General features: G+C 42.9%; 1 protein-coding gene and 1 pseudogene across 2 annotated transcripts in view; both read right to left on the bottom strand.

Annotated features, from left to right (window-relative positions):
• The window catches only part of AMN1 (antagonist of mitotic exit network 1 homolog), a 58,340-nt gene extending 41,234 nt beyond the window's left edge, over positions 1 to 17,106 (bottom strand). Inside the window, exon 1 of one of the 2 annotated variants that reach the window (XM_009247596.2) lies at positions 16,986 to 17,106. Coding sequence is in view for 1 of the 2 variants with exons in the window: in NM_001132560.1 (NP_001126032.1) it covers positions 16,966 to 17,003 (38 nt within the window). In the remaining variant the exon portion in view is untranslated. 2 annotated transcript variants of the gene reach the window in all.
• On the bottom strand, positions 2,335 to 8,633 carry LOC129049097 (stathmin-like; annotated as a pseudogene).
• Positions 17,107 to 24,355: the final 7,249 nt, after the last annotated feature.

A 24,355-nucleotide genomic window follows, 5' to 3' on the forward strand; every position in this document is an offset into this window, starting at 1 on the left:
TAGGTTGGGGTGCAATGGTGCAATCACAGCTCACTGCAGCCTTAACCGCCTAGGCTCAAGAGATCCTCCTGCCTCAGCTTCTAGAGGCATGCTTACCACACTTGACTAAGATTTCATTATTATTTTATTTTATTATCATTTTTTTTCAAGATGGAGTCTTGCTCTGTTGCCCAGGCTAGAGTGCAGTGGTGCGATCTCGGCTCACTGCAACCTCTGCCACGGGGTTCAAGTAATTCTCCTGCCTTGGCCTCCCAAATAGCTGGGATTACAGGCGCGTGCCACCACATCCAGCTAATTTTTGTATTCTTAGTAGAGATGGGGTTTTACCATGTTGGCCAGACTGGTCTTGAACTCTTGACCTCGTGATCTGCCTGCCTTGGCTTCCCAAAGTGTTGGGAATACAGGCGTGAGCCACCGTACCCAGCAGATTTCATTATTTTTTAATGGCTGAATAATATTCCATCGTGTATATGTATTATACCACATTTTCTTTATTCATTCATCCATTGATGGGGACTTAGGTTGATTCCATATTTTGGTTATTTTTATTTTTTTGAGACAGAGTCTTGCTCTGTTGCCAGGCTGGAGTGCAGTGGCACAATCTCGGCTCACTGCAACCTCTGCCTCCCGGGTTCAAGCGATTCCCCTGCCTCAGCCTCCCGAGTAGCTGGGACTACAGGTGCATGCCACCACACCCAGCTAATTTTTTCTATTTTAGTAGAGACGGGGTTTCACCATGTTAGCCAGGGTGGTCTCAAACTCCTGACCTCGTGATCCACCCGCCTCGGCCTCCCAAAGTGTTGGGATTACAGGTGTGAGCCACCATGCCCGGCCCATATTTTGGTTATTACAAATAGTGCTGCAATAAACATGAGAGTGCAGATATCTCCTTTATATATTTATTTATTTTCTTTTGGATATTTACCCAGTGGTGAAATTGCTGAATCATAGGGTAGTTCCATTTTTAGTTTTTTGAGGACCATTTTGTTATTTGTTGACAAATTTGTAAGAGCTCTTTGATGTGGCCAAATACATGCTCTATATATTCAGAGAATGTATATTATCTACATGAGAGATGTAATGTTCTCTCTGTGTGTTATATATATATGTGTATATAAGTATCTCTCTCCATGTATGTATATGTGTTTGCACATAAATATGTTTAATGTATATATGTTTATTTACAGTATTATCTAATTCTACTATATTCTTATTTTTCTACTAAATATGTGGAATTTCTAGTTTATGATATTTGTAATTTAAAATCAAGTTTTCTTTTCATTTCTGCAAGTTTTTGCTTGTTGTTTTATAATAAAAAATTTCAAAAATACAGAAATATAAAACAGGATGATATACATCTATGTACCTCAAACCTAGAATTTTGTTACTTTTATCATATTTGTGTCAGATATCTCAAGACATAAAACATTTCTGATTAAGGCTGAGCATGGTGGCTTATGTCTATAATCCCAGCACTTTGGGAGACTGAGACAGGAGGCTCACTTGAGCCCAGGAGTTCAAGACCAGCCTGGACAACATGGCAAAACCCTGTCTCTACAAATAATACAAAAATTAGCTGGGTGTAGTGGCATTCACTTGTAGTCCCAGCTACCTGGGGTGCAGGGGTGCTGAAGTGGGAGGATTGTTTGAGTCCAGGAGGTGAGGCTGCAGTAAGCTGTGATGGTGCCACTGCACTCCAGCCTGGGTAAGAGAGCTAGACCTTGTCTCAAAAAAAGAAAAAAAAAAATTTCTGATAAAATTAAAGCCCCTTTTATATACTTGCCTGGTTTACTCTATGTATCTCTCTTTGTAGAGACAATTACTACCATAAAGTTTTAAAAATAGTTCCTGTCCATTATTTAATTATACTTTTAATACTAATATATATATATATCTATAAATAAATTATTGATTTTTAAAATATAAATAAAGTTCCCTTAAATCATTTCACAGGAGTTGCTACAGCAGCACAGAAAGCTTTTTTAATATTATGATATTCTCAAAGCTGTACTATGAGTCAGGGGTAAAGAAAAAAGGCCAAAAAAATTTCCAATTCTCAAATTATAGCTTCTATGGTAGGAAAGTATTAGAATACACCTCCACCTGTAACATAAAGCAAGCAAACAACCAGATATCTCCAACTAGGATCTTAAGATTCCCTCTAAATTGTTCTCTAGAAACACCATTTGTGCCTTTAATCTGCCTTTAAAATTTTTATTTATTTATCTTGAGACAAGGTCTCACTCTGTTGCCCAGGCTGGAGTGCAGTGGCACAATCACAGCTCACTGCAGCCTCAACCTCCAAGGCTCAAGTAAGTGATCCTCTTACCTCAGCCTCCCAAGTAGTTGGGACTACAGACATGCACCACCACAATCAGCTAATTTTCTGTATTTCTTGTAGAGATGGGGTCTCTATATGTTACCCAGGCTGGTCTTGAACTCCTGGGCTGAAGTAAGCCTCCTGCCTTGGCCTCCCAAACTGCTGGGATTACAGGCATGAGCCCTGCGCTTGGCCTTAATCTGCTTTTTAAACAGGAACACAGAACAAAAAAGATTGTTTGCAAATAAACATTTGAAATAATATAGCAACAGCTGATCAGGGTCCAGGCATTGAAACAAAGCAATGGTTGTAGAAGAAGACAATACAAGCAACTCTGGAGCAAGAAACTCAAAAGCAGAGACTTTGCAGTAATGTGTGTGCTGGTTATTTCCATTGACCTAAAAGCTCTACCTGAAACAAATATAAACTAGGAGGATCTTTTTAACTTATTACCTGAACAGAAATAAGTCACTGCTACCAACAACACTGTGCAATTTTATTAACCATTCAAGTCCAGTAGCATCTGGTAAAATTAGGACAGAATTGGGATTAAAAAATGAACAAATATTCAGTACCAAACAGTTCAAAAGAAGCCACTACATACTCTTTTCACAAATATGTTTCACAAAGCCAGTACAGTACTAGCCATTAACCCAAGTGTACTGAAGTAGTAAAGATGCAACAAGAAAAATAGCTATGTTAGAAAGACCAACATTTTAGAAAAAGAGTAAAGCTCTTTCAGTTTCTTCCCTTTAGCTCCTAAAACAACATCGTACAGTCTGGATTTACCTATCTAGTCCTACATCAGCTTCTAGAATATTTGTCAGGAGCAAAAAATAAAATGACACTGGCCAGCATAGTCTGGATATCTAGGAAGAAGAGCGGGGAGAAAGTCAGTTCTTAGAACAAATTAGTCGCTTCAGCCTCATCACCAGGATTTTTGGATTCTTTGCGCTTCCGCATTTCTTCAATGTGCTTATCTTTCTCTGCAAACACTCTAGTGTGGTAGTCATTTGCGCCTTCCTGTTCTCTTTGTTAGCTTCCATTTTGTGGGTCAGTTTCTCTTCTGCTGTTTCACTGAAGCTGTTCTTTTATTGATTTCTGAAGCACTTCTTTCTCCTGCTCTCATTTTTCAGCAAGCTGCTTCAAGACCTCAGCTTCGCAGGGCTTGTGTCTTTCTTCTGAAGCTTCTGATTTATTCTGAATTTCCTCCAGGGAAAGATCTTTCTTCTTTGGAGGGGAAATAAGGAACTCTGGGATGGATTCTTTTGATGGTGTCTGAGAATCAGCTCAAAAGCCTAGCCTGAGGCACACTTCTCCAGTGCTTTCACCTGGATATCAGAAGAAGCCATGATGAATGAAAGACAAGAGACTGGCAGTGTATTCTACAAAATCCACTGGGATAAGGAAAACTCTGCTAGGTCTGAGCAACCTGACCACATTCTGAGCTGTTTTCTGTATTTATAAAATGTAAGAGTAGTTTATTAAGTTTCCTAACGTGACTAAAATTGACTAAACTACATGACAGGTTTCCTTTTTGTAAGACTGGTGATAGTTGCAAATTCATGATATTTTCTTGTGGAATATTCCTTTTATCATTAAGTAATGTCTCTATCCGTATTCATGTTTTTCACTTTAGAGACTATTCTGTTTGATTCCAGTATTGCTCCATCATTTTTCCATGGTTTCTTTTGCTCAACATCATGTTTGTGAAATTTATCTGCATCGTTGCATGTAGCTATAGATTATTCATTTCCATTTTCACGTTGTTCATGTCCATTTTCACTAATGTATAATATTCTGTTGTTTGACCAATTTATTCTACAGTGAATATACAGTTGGGTTGTTTGTAACTCTTATTATGAATATCAATATGAATATTCTTAGACATGTCTTTTGGTACACACGTATCAACTGAGTATATATATCTAGTAGTGGAACTGCTGGCTCATAGGGTAGGCATATGTTTAGCTTAATGCCAGTTTTTCAAAGTGGTTGTACCCAATCACAATCCTACCATTGGTGAATGAGCATTCTTGTGGTCCATATCCTTGTCAACACTTGGCATTGTTAATCTTTTAAATTTTAGTCATTTTAGTGGGTATATAATAGCAATGCAATGTGGCATTAAATTGCAATCTCTGATTAATATGGGTACACATTCATCTTTTTATTGTCTGGTTGGATATCCTCTTTTGTGGAGTATCTACTCAAGTATTTTGCCCTCTTTCATTTTGGATTAATTATGTTTCTTACTGATATATAGGAATTCCTGTTATATGCTGGATATGAACCTTCTGTTTGTTATATATGTTGCAAATATATTCCCCCATTCTGTGAATTGCCTTTCCACTTTCTTAATCATGTCTTTTGCTGAAGAGAAGTACATTCTAATATAGTCCAATTTATCAGTGTTTTCCATTACAGCAGGTGATTTTTTGTCCTGTTTATAAACTTTCCCTGTCCTAAGTTCATGAAGATATTCTCCTATGTTTTGTTCTACAAGAATTCACTAAGCTTATTGTTTCACTTTTACTTTTTGACTTACAAACCACCAGGAACTGATTTTTTTTTTTACATTTTTATTTAAGTTCTGGGATATTCACCTAGGTATTAAGCCCCATATGCATTGTCTATTTGTCCTGATGCTATCCCTCCCCTTGCTCCCCCCAACCACAGGCCCCAGTGTGTGTTGTTCCCCTCCCTGTGTCCATGTGTTCTCATCATTCAGCTCCACTTATGACATGCGGTGTTTGGTTTACTGTTCCTGTGTTAGTTTGCTGAGGATGATGTCTTCCAGCTTTATCCATGTCCCTGCAAAGGACATGATTTCATTTCTTTTTATGGCTGCATAGTATTCCATGGTTTATATGTACCACATTTTCTTTATCCAGTCTATCATTGATGAGCATTTGAGTTGGTTCCATGTCTTTGCTATTGTGAATAGTGCTGCAATAAACGTGTGCAATAAACAAACATTCATTGTAATAGAATCATTTATATTCCTTTGGGTATATACCCAGTAATGGGATTGCTGGGTCAAATGGTATTCCTGGATAAACACATTCGTTATGAAGAAAGATTAAATAAATTCTTCTCTAGTGTCAAGCTACTTTAAACTTGTTTTAATTCAAGACTCTTTCGTGGTACCTTCTAATCTGTCTACAAACAGTCTAATTTAATTCAGTCTAATTTAATTCACAAGAGGCAGTATCAGAAACTGGGATTTCTTGGTAACTAAGATTTATAGTTAACTTTTTTTTTTAATTTTACTTTAAGTTCTGAGATACATGTGCAGAATGTTCAGGTTTGTTACATAGGTATACATGTGCCATGGTGGTTTGCTGCCCCCATCAACCTGTCATCTAGGTTTTAAGCCCTGCATGCATTAGGTATTTGTCCTAATGCTCTCCCTCCCCTTGCCCCCAACCCCCTGACAGGCCCCGGTGTGTGATGTTCCCCTCCCTGTGTCCATGTGTCCTCATTGTTCAACCTGAATTTGAATGTTGGCCTGTCTTGCTAGGTTGGGGAAGTTCTCCTGCATAATATCCTGAAGTGTGTTTTCCAACGTGGTTCCATTCTCTCCATCACTTTCAGGTACACCAATTAATCATAGGTTTGGTCTTTTCACATAGTCCCATATTTCTTGGAGGTTTTGTTCATTTTCATTCTTTTTTCTCTAATCTTGTCTTCGCACCTTATTTCAGTAAGTTGATCTTCAATCTCTGCTATCCTTTCTTCTGCTTGATCAGTTTGGCTATTGATATTGTATATGCTTCATGAAGTTCTCATGCTGTGTTTTTCAGCTCCATCAGGTCATTTATGTTCTTCTCTAAACTGGTTATTCTAGTTAGCAGTTCCTGTAACCTTTTATCAAGGTTCTTAGCTTCCTTGTGTTGGGTTAGAACATGCTTCTTTAGCTCGGAGAAGTTTGTTATTACCAACCTTCTGAAGCCTACTTCTGTCAACTCGTCAAACTCATTCTCTGTCCAGTTTTGTTCCCTTGCTGGCGAGGAGTTGTGTTCCTTTGGAGAAGAGGTGTTCTGGTTTTTGGAATTTTTAGGCTTTCTGCTCTGGTTTCTCCCCATCTTTGTGGTTTTATCTACCTTTGGTCTTTGATGTTAGTAACCTATGGATGGCGTTTTGGTGTGGATGTCCTTTTTGTTGATGTTTATGCTATTGCTTTCTGTTTGTTAGTTTTTCTTCTAACAGACAGGCCCCTCAGCTGCAGGTCTGTTGGAGTTTACTGGAGGTCCACTCCAGACCCTGTTTGCCTGGGTATCACCAGCGGAGGCTGCAGAACAGCAAATATTGCTGCTGGGTTGTTCCTCTGGAAGCTTTGTTCCAGAGGGGCACCCACCTGTATGAGCTGTCTGTTGGCCCCTACTGGAGGTGTCGCCCAGTCAGGCTACACAGGGGTCAGGGACCCACTTGAGGAGGCAGTCTGTCCGTTATCGGAGCTCAAACGCTGTGCTGGGAGAACCACTGCTCTCTTTAGAGCTGTCAGGCAGGGACATTTCAGTTTATAGAAGCTGTCTGCTGCCTTTTGTTCAGATATGCCCTGCCCCAGAGGTGGAATCTAGAGAGGCAGTAGGCCTTGCGGAGCTGTGGTGGGCTCCGCCCAGTGTGAGCTTCCTTGCCACTCTGTTTACACTGTAAGCATAGAATCGCCTACTCAAGCCTCAGCAATGGCAGACGCCCCTCCCCCCACCAAGCTCCCACATCCCAGGTCGATCTCAGACTGCTGCGCTAGCAGCGAGCAAGGCTCCGTGGATATGCGACCTGCTGAGCCAGGCACAGGAGGCAGTCTCCTGGTCTGCCGATTGGGAAGACCGTGGGAAAAGCGCAGTATTTGGGCAGAAGTGTACCGTTCCTCCAGGTACAGTCACTCAGAGCTTCCCTTGGATAGGAAAGGGAAATCCCCCGACCCCTTGCACCCAGGTGAGGGGACGCCCTGCCCTGCTTCAGCTGGGCTGCAGTCACTGTTCAACCAGTCCCAATGAGATGAGCCAGGTACCTCAGTTGGAAATGCAGAAAGCACCCATCTTCTGCGTCAATCTTGCTGGGAGCTGTAGACTGGAGCTGTTCCAATTTAGCCATCTTCGAAGTGACCTCCCAATTTATTTTTAATGATATAAAATCTTTCCTAAGCATCACTAGGATCAGAAATGCAAATTTTTCAGAAATTTCAAAAATGTAGAGAAAAGGTTAGACATTTTGTTAGGGAAGTAAAAATCTATACAATTATATACATATAAAATTATATTTGTTCTGGAATATACAATATGTTATTTGTATTGCTCACTGTAGATCTAGTGGTTGTAAGAACTTATGTAGCATTTTATCAAGCCGCCATATCTCTTTAGAGACTTCAAAGACTTCAGAAAGGTATGGAGAACATCAAATGTTGGTCAAGATAGTAGTCAACAGGAACTCTCAAACACTGAGAGCAGGCATGTAATTTGGTACAAGCATCTTGAAAAACTGTTTGGCCTTATCTAGTAAAGCTAAAGATGTATAGATCCTAAGATCTAGCAATTCCAGTTGTAGGTATCAACCCTGGAAAACCTTGTACTTTTGAGTCAGAAGATGTAGACAACAAAACTCACAGCAGCACTGTTGGTAACAGAGAAAACTAAAAACAACTCAAATTACCATCCACAGTAAATAGAATGAATTACAATATAGTTATACGATGGAACCGTATGTTTGTGCAATTTATTCAAGTGGTTGCAAGTGGCCACAGTTCATTTCGTTCTCAATATGTGTTATAATATATAGATGATACCTGTATGTGTGTATACATATATTTCATTGTGTGAATATACTACATTTAATTTTTCCATTCTGTTGTCATTTGACATTGCCAACATACATTGATTTACTTCTTTTTTCTTTAAAAAAGTTGAGATTAAAAATAATATGAAATTAATCATTTTACAGTGTGCACTTCAGTGGCATTTTGTACATTTACAATGTTGTGTAACTACCACCTGTATCTAGTTCTAAAACATTTTCACCAGCCCAAAAGAAAACTTATCTCTATTAAGAAGTCAGTCCCTGCCGGGTGTGGTGGCTCCCGCCTGTAATCCCAGTACTTTGGGAGGCTGAGGCAGGTAGATCATCTGAGGTCAGGAGTTCGAGACCAGCCTGACCAACATGGTGTAACCCCATCTCTACTAAAAATACAAAATTAGCCAGGTGTGGTGGCAGGCACCTGTAATCCCAGCTACTTGGGAGGCTGAGGCAGGAAAATCGCTTGAACCATGGAGGAGGAGGTTTCGGTGAGCTGAGATCGTGCCACTGCACTCCAGCCTGGACAACAAGAGTGAAACTCTGTCTCAAAAAAAAAAAAAAAAAAAAAAAAAGTCAATCCCCATTCCTCCTTTTTCTCACAAATACCAATTATGGGTTTTTAATACCTCAGAACTACCAATTTGCTTCCTGTCACTATTGATTTATCTGGATTTATACAATATGTGGCCTCTGTGTCTGGCTTCCTTCAATTAACATCATGTCTTCAAGGTTCATCCACATTGTAGTATGTATCAGTTTTTCATTCCTTTTTACAGCTGAATAACATTCAACTATACAAATATACCACATTTTGTTTATTGATTCATCAATTGATGGACATCTGTCTGGGTTTTCCCACCTTTGGCTAATATGAATAATGCTGCTATGAACATTCATGTACAAGTATTTGAGTATCCAGTTTTGATTCAATTGAGTATATACTTGGAAGTCAAATTGTGGCAGAATTGTAGGCCAAGTGTAGTGGCTCGTATCTATAATCCCAGCACTTTGGAAGCCAATGTGGGAATATCTCTTGAGTCCAGGAGTTTGAGACCAGCCTCGTTTATTTGGTTGAGCCACAGGTGAGCAGTCTCTCAAAACAAAAGTGAATGCAGAGCCTTGCCTAACAGTGCAAAGCCAGCTGCTTATATATCTGGCTCCTGCGACAGTCTGATTTGATTGGTGAGGATGATGGGGTGCTGGGCATACGGGTGGCGAAAATTATCAAGGACTGTGGAGTAAAATGTAGCGGTTTCCACTGGGGCAGAAAAAGAAGGACTTCTGGGCTTGGTTGCTCAGTGGGAGGTACCCAGGGGAGGAAGCTGGGTATCTGATGCTCAGGCATCAATACTGGGGTGGCATCAATACAGGAGCGGACAGCAAGAGGGAAATATCATCCTCACCACCCTCAGCATTCCCTCTGAGCCAGCCTCCCTGCCACTCTGCATTCCCCACACTTTCAGCTGGTGAACAGCAGTCTCCTGTTGGCTGTTGCTATAATTCATAACTTGGGCACACATTAAGCTCCTTGGTCTCTGATCCCTTAGGGGAAAAAGGCAACCAAATGCAACTGATGGGGTCTGGGTAAAGTCCTCAGTGGGGAAGAGAGGCTAAAGTGACTCTGTAGGTGGAGCCTACAAAGTTTGCCAATATCTGTCTTAGTCAACAAACAACACCTCCTTGGTCAAGGCATATTATATTTTTACTGACTTTTGGGCTGTTGACAATGTTACCTGGTCTGCCACTTGGAAGAAAACAAACTAGCAGATTACAGACACTCCTCTTTAGGACTGTGAACTGTGAAAACAAATCACAGCAGAGAATCAGACAGATGTCCATGGTAATGGCTCATCCTCTAATGGAATAGACTGCAATGATGCTGCTAATCAAGTATACACCATCCAGACTGCTGCCACTGCTGCCAGGATCAGCAGTCTGCACACTGCAACAACACACTGCACATAGCAACATCATCTGCCATCATGGCCTAGGAACAGAGTAAAGATTACATGTATCTGACGCTACCACTGCATGCTGGTCTTGTGCTTCCTTTCAAAAGTCAGCCTGTTTTGTCTCAGTGAAATAGACCGTATTGCATGGGGTGTGGTCCCTCTTACTTCTGACAAGTTGACTATATCAGGCCTTTGACACACACACACACACACACACACACACACACCTGGGGCTACTGTTAATGTGTTACAGTTGTTGACATTTTTTTGGGTTATAGTTTCATTGTTCCAGTCTGTTCAACCAACTCCAGTCACACTGATGAAAATGTGTTATGTTTTTGGTTTTCCAGACCACTTTCACTCTGACAATGATATGTCTTTCACTGCGCAGAGGTTGCTCAACAATGAGCCAATAGTCAAGGTATTCAACGGATATTTCACACCCCTTATCATCCTTAGGGTGTTGGCTCCAACAACAAGTAAAACGGACTTTTTAAAAATCCACTAAAAGAAATTTCTGACTCTACCTCCTTCACACTCTCCTGGTCCATGCATCTTAGTAAGGTAGTTTGGTCACAAAAAAGGCACCCTGAAAGGGTTCATAGTCTCCTATCCGCCTCCTATATAATGATCAGGATGAAAAGGGGAGGGTTTGCTAGACTTAGTCTGAAATTCTGGATTCCACTCTGAAATTCTGGATTCCAGTGGAATCTGCATATCTGGGCATGATATGCAGCTTTCTTTCTCCAAACAATGACTCCAAGCCAGCCTGGTTGGTATACTCTGGGTGGCAGTCTGGCAAAAGGGAACTTAGGAAATTCAAACTTAATTCTGGTTCTGCCACCTGGATTCTCTTGTTGTACTGAAACCTGGATCAGGGGTCAGCAAACTATGACCTGTGGGACAAACGTGGCCAGCTGCTAGTTTTCAGAAATCAAGTTTTACGCCTGGCACGGTGGCTCACACCTGTAATCCCAGCACTTTGGGAGGCTGAGGCGAGCAGATCACCTGAAGTCAGGAGCTCAAGACCAGGCTGGCCAAGCTGGTGAGACCTGGGCAACCTGGGCAACAGAGTGAGACCTCATCTCAAAAAACAAAAAAGAAATCAAATTTTATTGGAACACAGCCTTTGACTGACACACACACACATACACACACACACACACAATGCACACACACACCACCCCTGGGGCTATTGTTAATGTGTTACAGTTGTTGACATTTTTTCAGGTTATGGTTTCATGGTTTCAGTCTGATCAACCATCTCCAGCCACACTGATCAAAGTGTGTTATGTTTTTGGTTTTCCAGACCACTGCGATCTCGGCTCACTGCAAGCTCCGCTTCCTGGGTTCACGCCATTCTCCTGCCTCAGCCTCCCGAGTAGCTGGGACTACAGGCGCCCGCCACTATGCCCGGCTAATTTTTTGTATTTTTAGTAGAGACAGGGTTTCACCATGTTAGCCAGGATGGTCTTGATCTCCTGACCTCATGATCCACCCGCCTCGGCCTCCCAAAGCAGACCACTTTCACTCTGACAGTGATATGTCTTTTACTGCAAAGGTTGCTCAACGATGAGCCGATAGTCAAGGTATTCAACAGATATTTCACACCCCTTATCATCCTCAGGCTGCTGCCATTTCTTTATGTGTTGTCTGTGGCTGCTTGTGTTCTACAATGGCAGAGCTAAGTAACTGTGTCAGAGGGTGTGTATCCTACAAAGCTGAAAATATTACTATCTGGTCCTTCACAGAAAGTTTACCAACTCCTGCCCTAGGTAACGAAGATAACTACCACTTGATTGAGGACACTGCTCACCAAGTACCCCTACAGTGACCCACACCAGTCAAGCAAGGAAACAAGGTAAGTCTGTGTAAACTTTATAAAAATGCTCTTGTTCCTCTTGCACATGACCTCTGTGAGTAGGGGATTAGAGAAAAATAAAGCATTTGAAGTGACTGACAATCACTCCTGTTATATAGCAGATCCCCCTTATCCATGGGAAATACATTCTAAGACTCCCAGTGGACACCTGAAATCATGGATAGCACTGAATCCTAAATCCTATATATACCCTGCATTTACTATGCATACATAACTGTGGCAAAGTTTAATATATAAATTAGGCACAATAAGAGATGAACAACGACAACAGTAAAATAGAACAGTTATAACAACATCTACAGGGATTGGGTGGAAAAATAAAAAATACATGTAACAATATGCCAGCATCAGTACTCTTGTGCTCTGGTGCAATTGTTAAGTAATATCAGGGTTATGTGAATGCAGTAGCCCTGCGACAATAGCTCTGATAACCAAGAAGGCTACTAAATGGACAGCATGGATATGCTGAACGAAGGCAGAATTCACATCCTGGGCAGACAGGGCAGGGTGGCATGAGATTTCATCATGCTACTCAAAATGGTGCACAGTTTAAAATTTATGAATTGTTTCTTCCTAGAATTTTCCATTTAACATATATTTTTTTCTACCATGGTTGACTGCAGGTACCTGAAACTGCCGAAACAAAACAGCAGATAAGGAGAGACTACTGTATTTTGCTTCATGCAAGATTTCAGGTATATTTCAATATGTTACCTTTTTCCTACAACATGGCTCTCTGCCCCCCCCCACCGCCACCTTTTTCTCTCAGTCTCTTTCATCTTAGCCCTTTAGTATGCTCTTCTCTGAGCTCAGCAGTGCAGAGGCTGTACCATGTGTTTCCCAAAGTAAATGGTTTCCTCTTTCTGCTCCAGTTCCCTCCAGCTGCAATAGCAGGGAGTTGGGACAGAAACAAATCAAATAGTTCTTAAAATTCCGGGAGGACTATTAAATGGCCACAAAGCCCATCCAGAAACCCTGCTGGTCAAACAAATTGATTAAATTTGTCAAATCATGTATTACATTTACTACAGCAAGGGAGATCATCTTGACAGGGTTTTGGTAGCATTTCAATAGAAGAATGTTAGGCAAGAGTATACATAAGTTTCTGGGATATAAACGCCACCAGTTTAAGTGGGTGCTTCTCCCCCCATAGTGGCGCATGGGTAAGGATTAGGCAAAGTTGGTGACTTAGTAGTTTAAAACGGATGGACACAAAAAGCCAGCCTTGATGAGCAATCTGTCCAGATAAACATAATGTTTGTCCTAAAAATCAAAATGTTTGTCCTGATAGCTGTTTATTTAGATAAACTGATTTGCAAAAATTTCCTAGAGCAAAAAGTTAGGTTGACATAAGTGGTGTTGATTCTCAGACCCCACAGTTGGCACAGGCAGTCTCATTTCTCAAGACAAAATGAAAAGAAGTCAGCTAAAACTTACAATCTTTAAAAGCTGTAAAACAACTGGGGAGACAGGTGGATATCCCAACCAATATTAGTTGCTCTACGTTTTATACTTAAAAGAAACAACCTATTACTATTTAGCCAAATCATCATATGGTGAATTGATCTAACAAATAAAAGAGTTTTGGCAACATGGACTGCTTCTAATGTAAGTGTTACATAAAATTTTGTCCTTGACTTTCTTTTTTTCTCTCTATAGCCCTCTTTTAAACTTAACCATGGCTTCCTATCATCTACAAAGTTATACCCCCAATCTTAGTTTCAATCCTTGATCTCTCTTCATTTTATTTGTGTATTTATGTATTTATTTATTTAGGACGGAGTCTCACTCTGTTGCCCAGGCTGGAGTGCAGTAGCACCATCTTGGCTCACTCCAAGCTCCGCCTCCCGGGTTCAAGCAACTCTCGTGCCTCAGCCTCCCAAGTAGCTGGGAATACAAGTGTGCACCACCATGCCCAGTTAATTTTTTTTGTATTTTTGGTAGAGACAGGGTTTCACCATGTTGGCTAGGCTGGTCTCGAACTCCTGACCTCCAGTGATTCGCCTGCCTCGGCCTCCCAAAGTGTTGGGATTACAGGCGTGAGCCACTGCGCCCAGCCTAATTCTTGATCTTTCTTTCAGATTCAAAATTATATTCTAACTGCCTGCTTGATATTTCTACTGGATATTCTGATTAATTTTCCCCATAAGACACTTCTTCCTCCATAATAGTCTAATCACCATTCTACCTGTCAACAAAGCTAAAAACTAAAAGAGTAATTTTTTTTTTTTTTTTGAGACGGAGTTTCGCTCTTGTTGCCCAAACTGGAGTGCAATGGTGCAATCTCGGCTCACCGCAACCTCTGCCTCCCAGGTTCAAGTGATTCTCCCACCTCAGCCTCCCAAGGAGCTGGGATTACAGGCATGCACCACCACGGCCGGCTAATTTTGTATTTTTAGTAGAGACAGGGTTTCTCCATGTTGGTCAGGCTAGTCTCGAACTCCCAACCTCAGGTGATCCACCTGCCTCGGCCTTCCAAAGTGCTGGGGTTACAGGCGTGAGCCATGGCGCCCAGCTAAAAGAGTAATTTCTAATTCTTCTCTTTCCTTGGTCCCTCTATTCAAAACTATTCATGTCCCAGATCCAAAGGATTCTCTAAGGCAGTGTTAAAGTGCTGGTCAGTGAGGAGATAAGGAGTTTATGCAAGAACATAAACCAAGCCCTGTTTCCTTCATGGAGAAAGCCTTATCAGCTGGACTAAATAATGTGCTTAGTGACACAGTTAATTACTAGTCTGGCTCAAGCTTCTTACTTTGTTACAAACCAGAAATAGCTTGCTGACCAATTGCCAGTCTCAGACTGTACCTTGTCCCAGAAGGGTACAAAATTAGGTTCTAAGGACAAATATGGACCTTTACCTAGGGACCACACTCTAGCATGACAATGAAGATCATGTAGTCATCCCTTTGTCTTAGCCCCAAGTTCTGAAGAATTTTTCTTAACATTGTTAGTCTGTTTCCTCTTTTTTTCACTCAGCACTGTGTTTTAAAATTCTATCCAAGTGAATCTACCCTTTGCTCTTCTTTCATTTATTTATCTATTTATTTATTTATTTATTTATTTTGAGACCAGGTTATGAGATTGGCTGACTTTTTATTTTTGGTAGAGACATGGTTTTGCCATGTTGCCTAGGCTGGTCTCCAACTCCTGGCCTCAAGCAATCCACCCTCCTCAGGGTCCCAAAATGTTGGGATTACAGGTGTGAGCCACCATGCCTGGCCTACCCTTTGCTTTTCTAACAGCTGCATAATATTCCATGGTAACTCTCCCATTGAGTTCTGCAAAGAACATCTTCACGTGTCTCCTGGTTTGGGCTCTTCACCTCTTAAGATTTTGTAACAGTCTTCTAAGTGTCTCCCTATTTCCAACTTCTGCCTAATTCAAATCTCTCTCTGCTCACAGTACAGTTCTAAAACCTTTGATAGCTCCCCATGACTAAAAGAGGAAATGCTCTTACTTCATCCTGGTCCCTAAGATTCTATTCCCAATGACTTGGCTTTATGTCTCACTACTGTGCTATTCATATTGTATCTTCCATTCACATTGGAGCGCTACTTTCTGGTCTTCTCTCATATTTCTACCTTTCCTGCCTGTCAAACCTTTACTCTTTATTTCACTCTCTCCGATGCATTTCCTCCCATTTGCAACTGTCAGATACTACCAATGTTCAAAAATAACCCCCTTGACAAAGCTTTCTCCTATTCTTTTCCTTATTAGAAATTTCAAAAGTTTGTTACTCTCCCGCTTGTGATATTATTCTACATATATTATAGTTATTTATTTATTTAATTTTTCTGAGACAGTCTCGCTCTGTCGCCTAGGCTGGAGTGCAGTGGCGCGATCTCAGCTCACTGCAACCTCTGCCTCCTGGGTTGAGGCGATTCTCCCGCCTCAGCCTCCGGAGTAGCTGGGACTACCGGCGCCACTACTACTGCTGGCTAATTTTTGTATTTTTAGTACATGCCGCAGTTTTGCCATGCTGGCTAGGCTGGTCTCCAACTCTCCTGATCTCAAGTGCCTCGGCCTCCCAAAGTGTTGGGATTACAGGCGTGAACCACCGTGCCCAGCTAATTTTTGTATCTTTAGCAGAGGCGGGGTTTCGCCACGTTGCCCAGGCTGGTCTCGAACTCCTGAGCTCAAGCAGTTCTCCCACCTCGGCCTCCCAAGTTTAACGTAAAATATCAGATGCCATTGTTTCAGAAAGCCTTCAGTAGATTAAGGAGATTGTTCTCCTTATCCTTAAGATGTCTATTTTTTACATGGCAATATTAACGGACCGAAAGCTCCTGGAGAGGCGCAATTGTCCTTGTAACTTCCATTTCCGTACAATTTCTGGTAGGAAATAATAATAACAATAACACTTAGTGGTGTTTATTATTTGCTAAGCATCCTTATAAGGGTTTTACATGTTTTAAATTTATCCCTCAGGACAACTCCATGTGATGGGTGCTATTATCACAAAAATTTTATAGATAAAGAACCTAGGCACAGGGAGAGGTTACGTTACCCGTCCATGGTCACGTGGCTGGTGAATGGCAGAGCCGGGGGCTGAACCCAGCAATCTCAGCCAGGGATCCGTGGTCTTAACCACTTTGCTACCTTTATCCCAGGGTCTGTCAATGTTTATTCCAGTTACAGGGGTGGAATTCTGCTAGAAGCTTTTGAGAACCTCATCTAGTGTTGTGTTTTTTTCTACCAAGGCTTTTAGCTGCTAAGAGAGAGGCCACTGCCAGTAACAGCCGGGGCGCCGAGCTGTCAAGGCTGACCGAGGAATGGACGCTCATCGCGCAGCGGAGTGTTGGAGGGGCAAGCCCGCCAAGACACCCACTTTGCACAACTGTCCTCAGCCAGGAAACGACAGATCAGGAACCCAGGGACAGAAACACAGGCGGGGCCTCTTCAGAGGTCGGGTTGGGGGGGTGGGAAAGGGGCGGGGAGGAAGAGCAGCGCAGGGCCTGGCCGTTTGGAGGAGGTGCTGGGGCGGCGCGAAGGGAGGTGGCACAGGGTAGACTCACAGATCCAGGAGCTGACTGACCCGCCGTGGGCGAGGCATCGCTGCAGCGTCTGAAGCCTCTTCCGCGGTCCCAGGGCCTCCAGAACCCAGCCAGGGACCGTCCGCCAACTCCCGCCCACCGCGCGACGCGTAGGTTTTTGTGACGTCACACGGATTTTTCCGGTGACCGGGGCGTGGCCACGCTTCAGACTCCACAAGGAAAGAAGAGAACTCCCCTTGGGGCGGAGCCACTGAGGGCTGCGCGGAAGAGGCTGGGTGTCATAAAATATAAAGAGGCCCTAAACTCGGATGCAACGTGACGGGAGTTGTAGTTTTTTAACCTGGCTGGCGTCTGCTGCAGTTTAGCTGCAGGAGGTTTCTCGGGAGTTCAGCCCAGCGCGCAGCCCCGCCGCGACGCCGCGAGCCGAGAACTCTCCTGGGACGAAGGGAGCGCTGAGAAGTCGCTGCTCTTACTAAAAGGATGCGTTGGATGCTGGGCCCTACCCTTGGCGATGCACACTGGAGACCCGCTCGGATACGGACTCCATTAACATCAAACGGAGCGTGTTAGAGGATCCGAGTTTACTGAGCACTTTCTAGGAAGCGTGCACTGAGCTACGTGCTTTCTAGGCCTTGGTTCAATACTTAACCATATTCCTTATAATCCGGTGAAGTCGTAATTATTTAGCCTTATTTTACAGATGAGGACACTGCGTACCAACAAGTAACCTCACTAAGAGTTTCGTCATGGAGCAGAAGGGAACCTGTATTCAAATTAGGAAGGATCCTGAAGAAAGGGCACCTTTAGGTGGAATTTTATCTTTGGTTCTGCTGCAGAGTACTTGCTGCTTTTTAGTGCTCCCTCCACCACCCTCATTCTTCCTTGTAGATTAATCTGTTGTTTATATGCTGAGTTCCTTTTTTAAGCTCCTTGAAAGTTGGAACCCACTGCTGTTCGTCTGTTCAGGATGCTGCACATTCAATCAACATGCATTTATTAAGCGCTGAACGAGGGCTAGGGATCGTGCTGGGTGCTGAGGATTGAGTGGCGAACACTTGGGTCAGACAAGTAAAAGGGCAATTAGAATAACTGTTAAATGCTTAGATGGGGTTAGTTCTATGGAAGCACCCATGGTTGGGGGGGGGGTGGGATACAGATCAGAGAGAAAAGGGTGGTCTGCAAATAGTTTGGGATGGCTACACTGGAGAGTGATCAAGAGTGAGTGTAGGGCAGGAGTTGGCTGACTTTTTCCATAAAGTGCTCTGAAAGTTGCAGATTCCAGGAGAAGTAACTATTGTCAGACCCAGACAAACTGGAGCCCAGAGACCAGAAAGGAAGGGAACTCATGCTCGTTTGTCTAAGAACTGTCTCAAGGCCGGACGCGGTGGCTCACACCTGTAATCCTGGTACTTTGGGAGGCCGAGGCGGGCGGATCACGAGGTCAGGAGTTTGAGACCAACCTGGCCAACGTGGTGAAATCCCCGTCTCTACTAAAAATACAAAAAAAAAAAGCCGGATGTGGTGGCGGGCGCCTGTAATCCCAGCTACTGAGGAGGCTGAGGCAGGAGAATCGCTTGAACCCGGAGGAGGTTGTAGTGAGCCGAGATCGTGCCACTGCACTCCAGCCTGGGCGACAGAGCAAGACTCCGTCTCAAAAAAAAAAAAAAGAAAAGAAAGAACTGCCTCAAGGACTTTAAAAAATAAACCAAAAAACCCGCAATTTCTTCACATCTTTCGTGCATTTAATATTTTGCACAACTTGCTCGTTTTGCAAATATGCGCACATTTCAGATAAGATACTGTCGAAAGGACGTTTGGCCCAGCAGCAGCACCTCCACCAATGAACGGACTCCAATTCTTGATTTGAGCCTTGGGAACCAATCAACTTTGTTTCCAAGACGTTTATGTCAACTTCTCTCCTTTACCAGTAAAATCTTCCCCCTATTCTTCCCTTCTGCCGACCTGTGGCTTGCCATAGCTGTACATCTTGGATTATAATTCTTTTTGTTCACTCCCAAAGAAACTCAGTATCTTTGGAGAATTCTTTCTTTGTTGTCTTTTAGCTTCCCAGAGCCAAACAAGAAATATTTTAGGTTTTGTGGGTCATGCTGGCTTGGTCACAGCTATTCAACTTGTATCTTAAAATTAGCCATAGACAGTATGAATGGGTGGGTCTGTGTTCCAATAAAACCTTATCCTAAACACTGAAGTTTGAATTTTATGTAATTTTCAACTGTCATGAGATACTCATCTTTTGATCTTTTTCAGCCACTGAAAAATGTAAAAGCCATCCTTAAGTTGCAAGCTATACAAAAACAGGCAGTGGACTGGATTTGACCCTTGAGCCATTTGTCCATGTGCCCTCACCTGATCTAGAAAGCTAAAATGCACATGCCTCACGCCTGTAATCCCAACACTTTGGGAGGCCGAGATGGGCGGATCAGCTGAGGTTAGGAATTCGAGACCAGCCTGGGCAATATGGCGAAACTCCGTCTCTACTAAAAGTACAAAAAAAATTAGCTGGGTATGGTGGCAGGTGCCTGTAACCCCAGCTACTCAGGAGGCTGAGGCAGGAGAATTGCTTGAACCCAGGAGGCGGAGTTTGCACTGAGCCGAGATCACACCACTGTACTCCAGCCTGGGCGACAGGAGTGAGACTCTGCCTCACAAAAAACAAAGAAATTACGAATTTTAAGATGGTGATAGCAGAGCACTAAACCCAGAGTGGGGCCCATGTGACTGCACATTTTGCCCACCCATGAAGCCAGCCCTGGGTGCGTCCAACTTCAGGACTTCCCCCCCAAAATTCAGTTCAGGAACCCTTTGTCAAAATAAAATTCAAAGACAAATATGAGCACAGAGAGACATTTTTACTTGCAGTTCAAGAAAATCAGACTTTCAGAGAGTGGCTCGCTAAATAGAATAGAGGAATTTATAGCTCAGATGAAATGGCAGATATTTATAGCTCAGATATGGCAGTTCATTCCAATTGGATAAGAACAAGATGTTCCTGTTTTTTGGTAAGGAAAACAGGATGTTCTTGTTTTTGTGGCTTATCTCTGGAGGCAAAGCTTTTAGGATTTCCCGTTAGTCAAGGCTTTTAGGAGGTTCCCGCTATTCATGGTTTATCTTTGAATGCAGTTTCTGGGAATGAAAGTCTTTTCTAGTGTATGGTAAGTGATTTGTAGGCAGGGCTACGCTAAGGGCAAGATATTTTCCTTTTCTCCTCTCTGTTTGCTGTGCCCACTTTAATATAGTTTCCTCTAGCTCAGAATCTCCTCCACTTCCTACCATAGCTACCATACAAAGTAAACGTTATCATAGATTGTTGCTTTGGGTTTGTTTTATTTTATTTTATTTTTGAGACGGAATCTCGCTCTGTCACCCAGGCTGGAGTGCAGTGGCGCGATCTCGGCTCACTGCAACCTCTGCCTCCCAGATTCAAGCAATTCTCCTGCCTCAGCCTCCCAAGTAGCTGGGGTTACAGGCATGTGCCACCACGCCCGGCTAATTTTTTTGTATTTTTAGTAGAGATGAGGTTTCACCATATTGGCTAGGCTGGTCTCGAACCCCTGACCTTGTGATCCACCCACCTCGACCTCCCAAAGTGCTGGGATTACAGGCGTGAGCCACTGTACCTGGCCTCTGGGTTTGTTTTATAAAAATAATTAACAAAATTACTTTTCTTAAATCATGCCGTTAATTCATAATGTAATATATGAGCTGTATGTGGACCCATGTTTTAAAATATAATAAATATATATAAAACAAGTATATCTTATTTATATGAATGTGTGCTTTCGCAGGAACAGAACGGAGCTAAGCCAAGTGAGCCCCTACTTTATTATCCTACCATGTGTAGGTTATTTTCAAATAGGATTGCTCTTAACTCTCAAAGTGTCCTTTGAGAAAATAACACATGCTCTTTTTATTTCGTTTCTTTTCATAGCTTGTTTTATAATATCACACTCCAAATTGGAAATAACAGTGCCCATGCTCATGGATTGTTATACATTGTTAAAATTTCCCATTGGCTAGAAACACTTGCTTTGTTTCTAGGTTAGAGATCTGTGACTTTCCAATTCTCAGGAGTCTGAGTCATACAATGGATGACTCAGGATCCAAGCAGGTTAAGAGTTGGGCAAGTTCAAACAGGAGAAGAAAGGAGATGTTAATAAAGGAGCTGTTCCCAAAGGTGTGGACAGAGTTAGGGCAGAGCAAGGGTAAGGGTAGTTCAATACTGTAGCACTACAATAGCAGGAAGGCCTTACCTCTTCTAGTCCTGGAGGGCAAAACCAAAACCTTGCCAGAGTGACCACAGGTGAAGCCACCTGAAAGGAACTGTGGCCTTTGAATTTGTAACCGCCTAAGGGGTTGGTTCACCTTGTCCCCTGCCTAGAAAGAACTGATTCATCAAGACGGGGGAATTGCAATAGAGAAAGAGTCATTCACACTGAACCAGCTGTGCGGGAGACAGTTTTATTATTACTCAAATCAGTCTCCCCAAGCATTTGGGGAGCAGAGTTTTTTTTTGTTTGTGTTTTTTTTCAGAGTCTTGCTCTGTCACCCAGGCTGAAGTGCAGTCGTGCTGTCTTGGCTCACTGCAACCTCTGCCTCCTGGATTCAAGTGATTCTCCTGCCTCAGCCTCCCAAGTAGCTGAGATTACAGGCATGTGCCACCATGCCCGGCTAATTTTGTGTTTTTAATAGAGATGGGGTGTCACTGTGTTGGTCAGGCTGGTCTCGAACTCCTGACCTTGGGTGATCCACCCACCTCAGCCTCCAAAAGTGCTGGGATTATAGGTGTGAGCCACCGCGCCTGGCCAGGAGCAGAATCTTTAAGGATAAATTAGTGGGTTGGGGGAAGCCAGTGACCCGGGAGTGCTGATTGGTCAGGTCGGAAATGAAATCATAGGGAGTTGAAGCTGTCTTCTTGTGCTGAGTCACTTCCTGGGTGGGAGCCACAAGATCAGATTGCCAGTTTATCCATCTGGGTGGTGCCAGCTGATCCAGCAATTGCAGGGTCTGCAAAATATCTCAAGCACTGAGATATTTGAAGAAAATCTTGAAGCCTCCAGTTGCATGATTCTTAAACCATAATTTCTAATCTTGTAGCTAATGTTAGTCCTACAAAGGGAATCTAGTCCCCAGGCAAGAAGGAGGTCTACTTTGGGAAAGGGCTGTTATCATCTTTGTTTTAAACTATAAGTTTCTCTCAAAGTTAGTTCAGCCTATGCCCAGGAATGAACAAGGAGGTTAGAAGCAAGATGGAGTCGGTTAAGTTATATCTCTTTCATTGTCTCAGTGATAATTTTGCAAAGGCGGTTTCAGTTTAATAAGGCAACCTAGCCAGCCTGTTGTGATCCAGCCAGGAAGGGGCTACAGGAATATCCTTCAAGCTCCATTCTTCATCCCCTTTTTGATGTCCTGCTGTCGGCTGTCATTGCTTCAGCCAACCAGAAGTTAGAGCTCAAAGCATCCCCGTTTATGCGGTCGATAAAAGCTTCTCAGAGCCCAGAGTAGAGAAGGAGAGAAATTGGAAAATATGTAACTCATCAACAGATTACTGATTTTTTTGGTAAAGCAATTAAATATCAAAAACATTTTTGAAAATTAATAAGAATAGCTTCATCTGAGCCAAAATAATAATTATTATAGTTTCCTTTTTTTTTTTTTTTTTGAGACAGTCTCACACTCTCGCCCAGGCTAGAGTGCAGTGGCGCGATCTTGGCTCACTGCAATCTCCGCCTCCTGGGTTCAAGCGATTCTCCTGCCTCTGCCTCCCAAGTAGCTGGGATTATAGGAGCCCACCACCAAGCCCAGCTAATTTTTTTTTGTATTTTTAGTAGAGATGGGGTTTCACCATGTTGGCCAGGCTGGTCTCCAACTCCTGACCTCAGGTGATCCTCCCGTCTCAGCCTCCCAAAGTGCTGGGATTACAGGCGCAAGCCACTGTGCCCAGCCTATTATAGTTTAATAACAGTGAGAGGGATGACAATTGTGGTCTTTCACTAAGATGCTGGGAGCCAGTGCAATGACAGCTTAAACCACTGTCTTTTTTTGATTAGCTTCACTTGTTATTTTTGTTTTTAGAAAGTTATATAATTCCTAACTCACAATTACTGGTCATTGCAATGGAATCAAATGCCTGGCATTTCTGTCAGATAATCAGACTTTCAAACCCCATTACTTACATTCATTCAAACAAATATTTAATACCTGTTATGTACCAGGTGGGATGTATCAGTACATGACTATGTCCTCCAGGAGCTTACATTCTAGTGTGAGAGATAGGAAGGCACACAAACAAAACAGCATATGGAGATATGAACTATAAAGAACAAGATGGGAAGGATAGATTGAGAGAAAGAGAGATTTACTTTTGCTCAGGTGGTCAGGGAAGGCTTCTCTGATGCTGTGACACTTTTGCTGAGATCTGAGGATTAAAAAGGAGGCAGCTATGCAGAGATTTAGAGACAGAGGGAAAAGAAAGACACTGAAGTAAAAATGTGCTTGATATCATTTGAAGGACAGAAGGTGGTCAGTGTGGCTGAATGGAGCAGGGAGTAGGAGGAAATGGGATTGGCTGAGCCTGGGCCCAAATCAGGTAAAACCTTGACAATCAAAAAACTGTCTTTGGGCCAGGCCTGGTGGCTCATGCCTGTAATCCCAGCACTTTGGGAGGCTGAGGCAGGTGGATCACTTGAAGTCAGGAATTTGAGACTAGCCTGGCCAACATGGCGAAACCCCATCTCTACTAAAAATACAGAATTTAGCCTGGCTTGTGGTGGCAGGTGCCTGTAATCCCAGCCACTCGGAAGGCTGAGACACAAGAATCTCTTCAACCTCAGAGGCAGAGGTTGTAGTAAGCCGAGATGGCACCACTGCACTCCAGCCGGGGTGACAGAGCCAGACTCTGTCTCAAAAAAAAACAAAAAAACAAAAAAACAGCTGGGCGCAGTGACTCATACCTGTAATCCCAGCACTTTGGGAGGCTGAGACAGGCAGATCACTTGAGGTCAGGAGTTCGAGACCAGCCTGACCAACATAGTGAAACCCCGTCTCTACTAAAAATACAAAAATTAGCCGGGTGTGGTGGCACGCACCTGAAGTCCCAGCTACTTGGGAGGCTGAGGCAGGGGAATTGCTTGAACCCGGGAGGTGGAGGTTACAGTGAGCCAAGATCGTGCCACTGCACTCCAGCCTGGGTGACAGAGTGAGACTCTGTCTCAAAAAAAAAAAAAAAAAAAGAAAAAAAAGAAGCCAGGCGCGGTGGCTCACGCCTGTAATCCCAGCACTTTGGGAGGCCGAGGTGGGCGGATTACGAGGTCAGGAAATGGAGACCATCCTGGCTAACACGGTGAAACCCCGTCTCTACTAAAAATACAAAAAATTAGCCAGGTGTGGTGGC

Source organism: Pongo abelii, chromosome 10 (genome assembly GCF_028885655.2).
Source record: "Pongo abelii isolate AG06213 chromosome 10, NHGRI_mPonAbe1-v2.0_pri, whole genome shotgun sequence".
Taxonomy (NCBI): Eukaryota; Metazoa; Chordata; class Mammalia; order Primates; family Hominidae; genus Pongo; species Pongo abelii.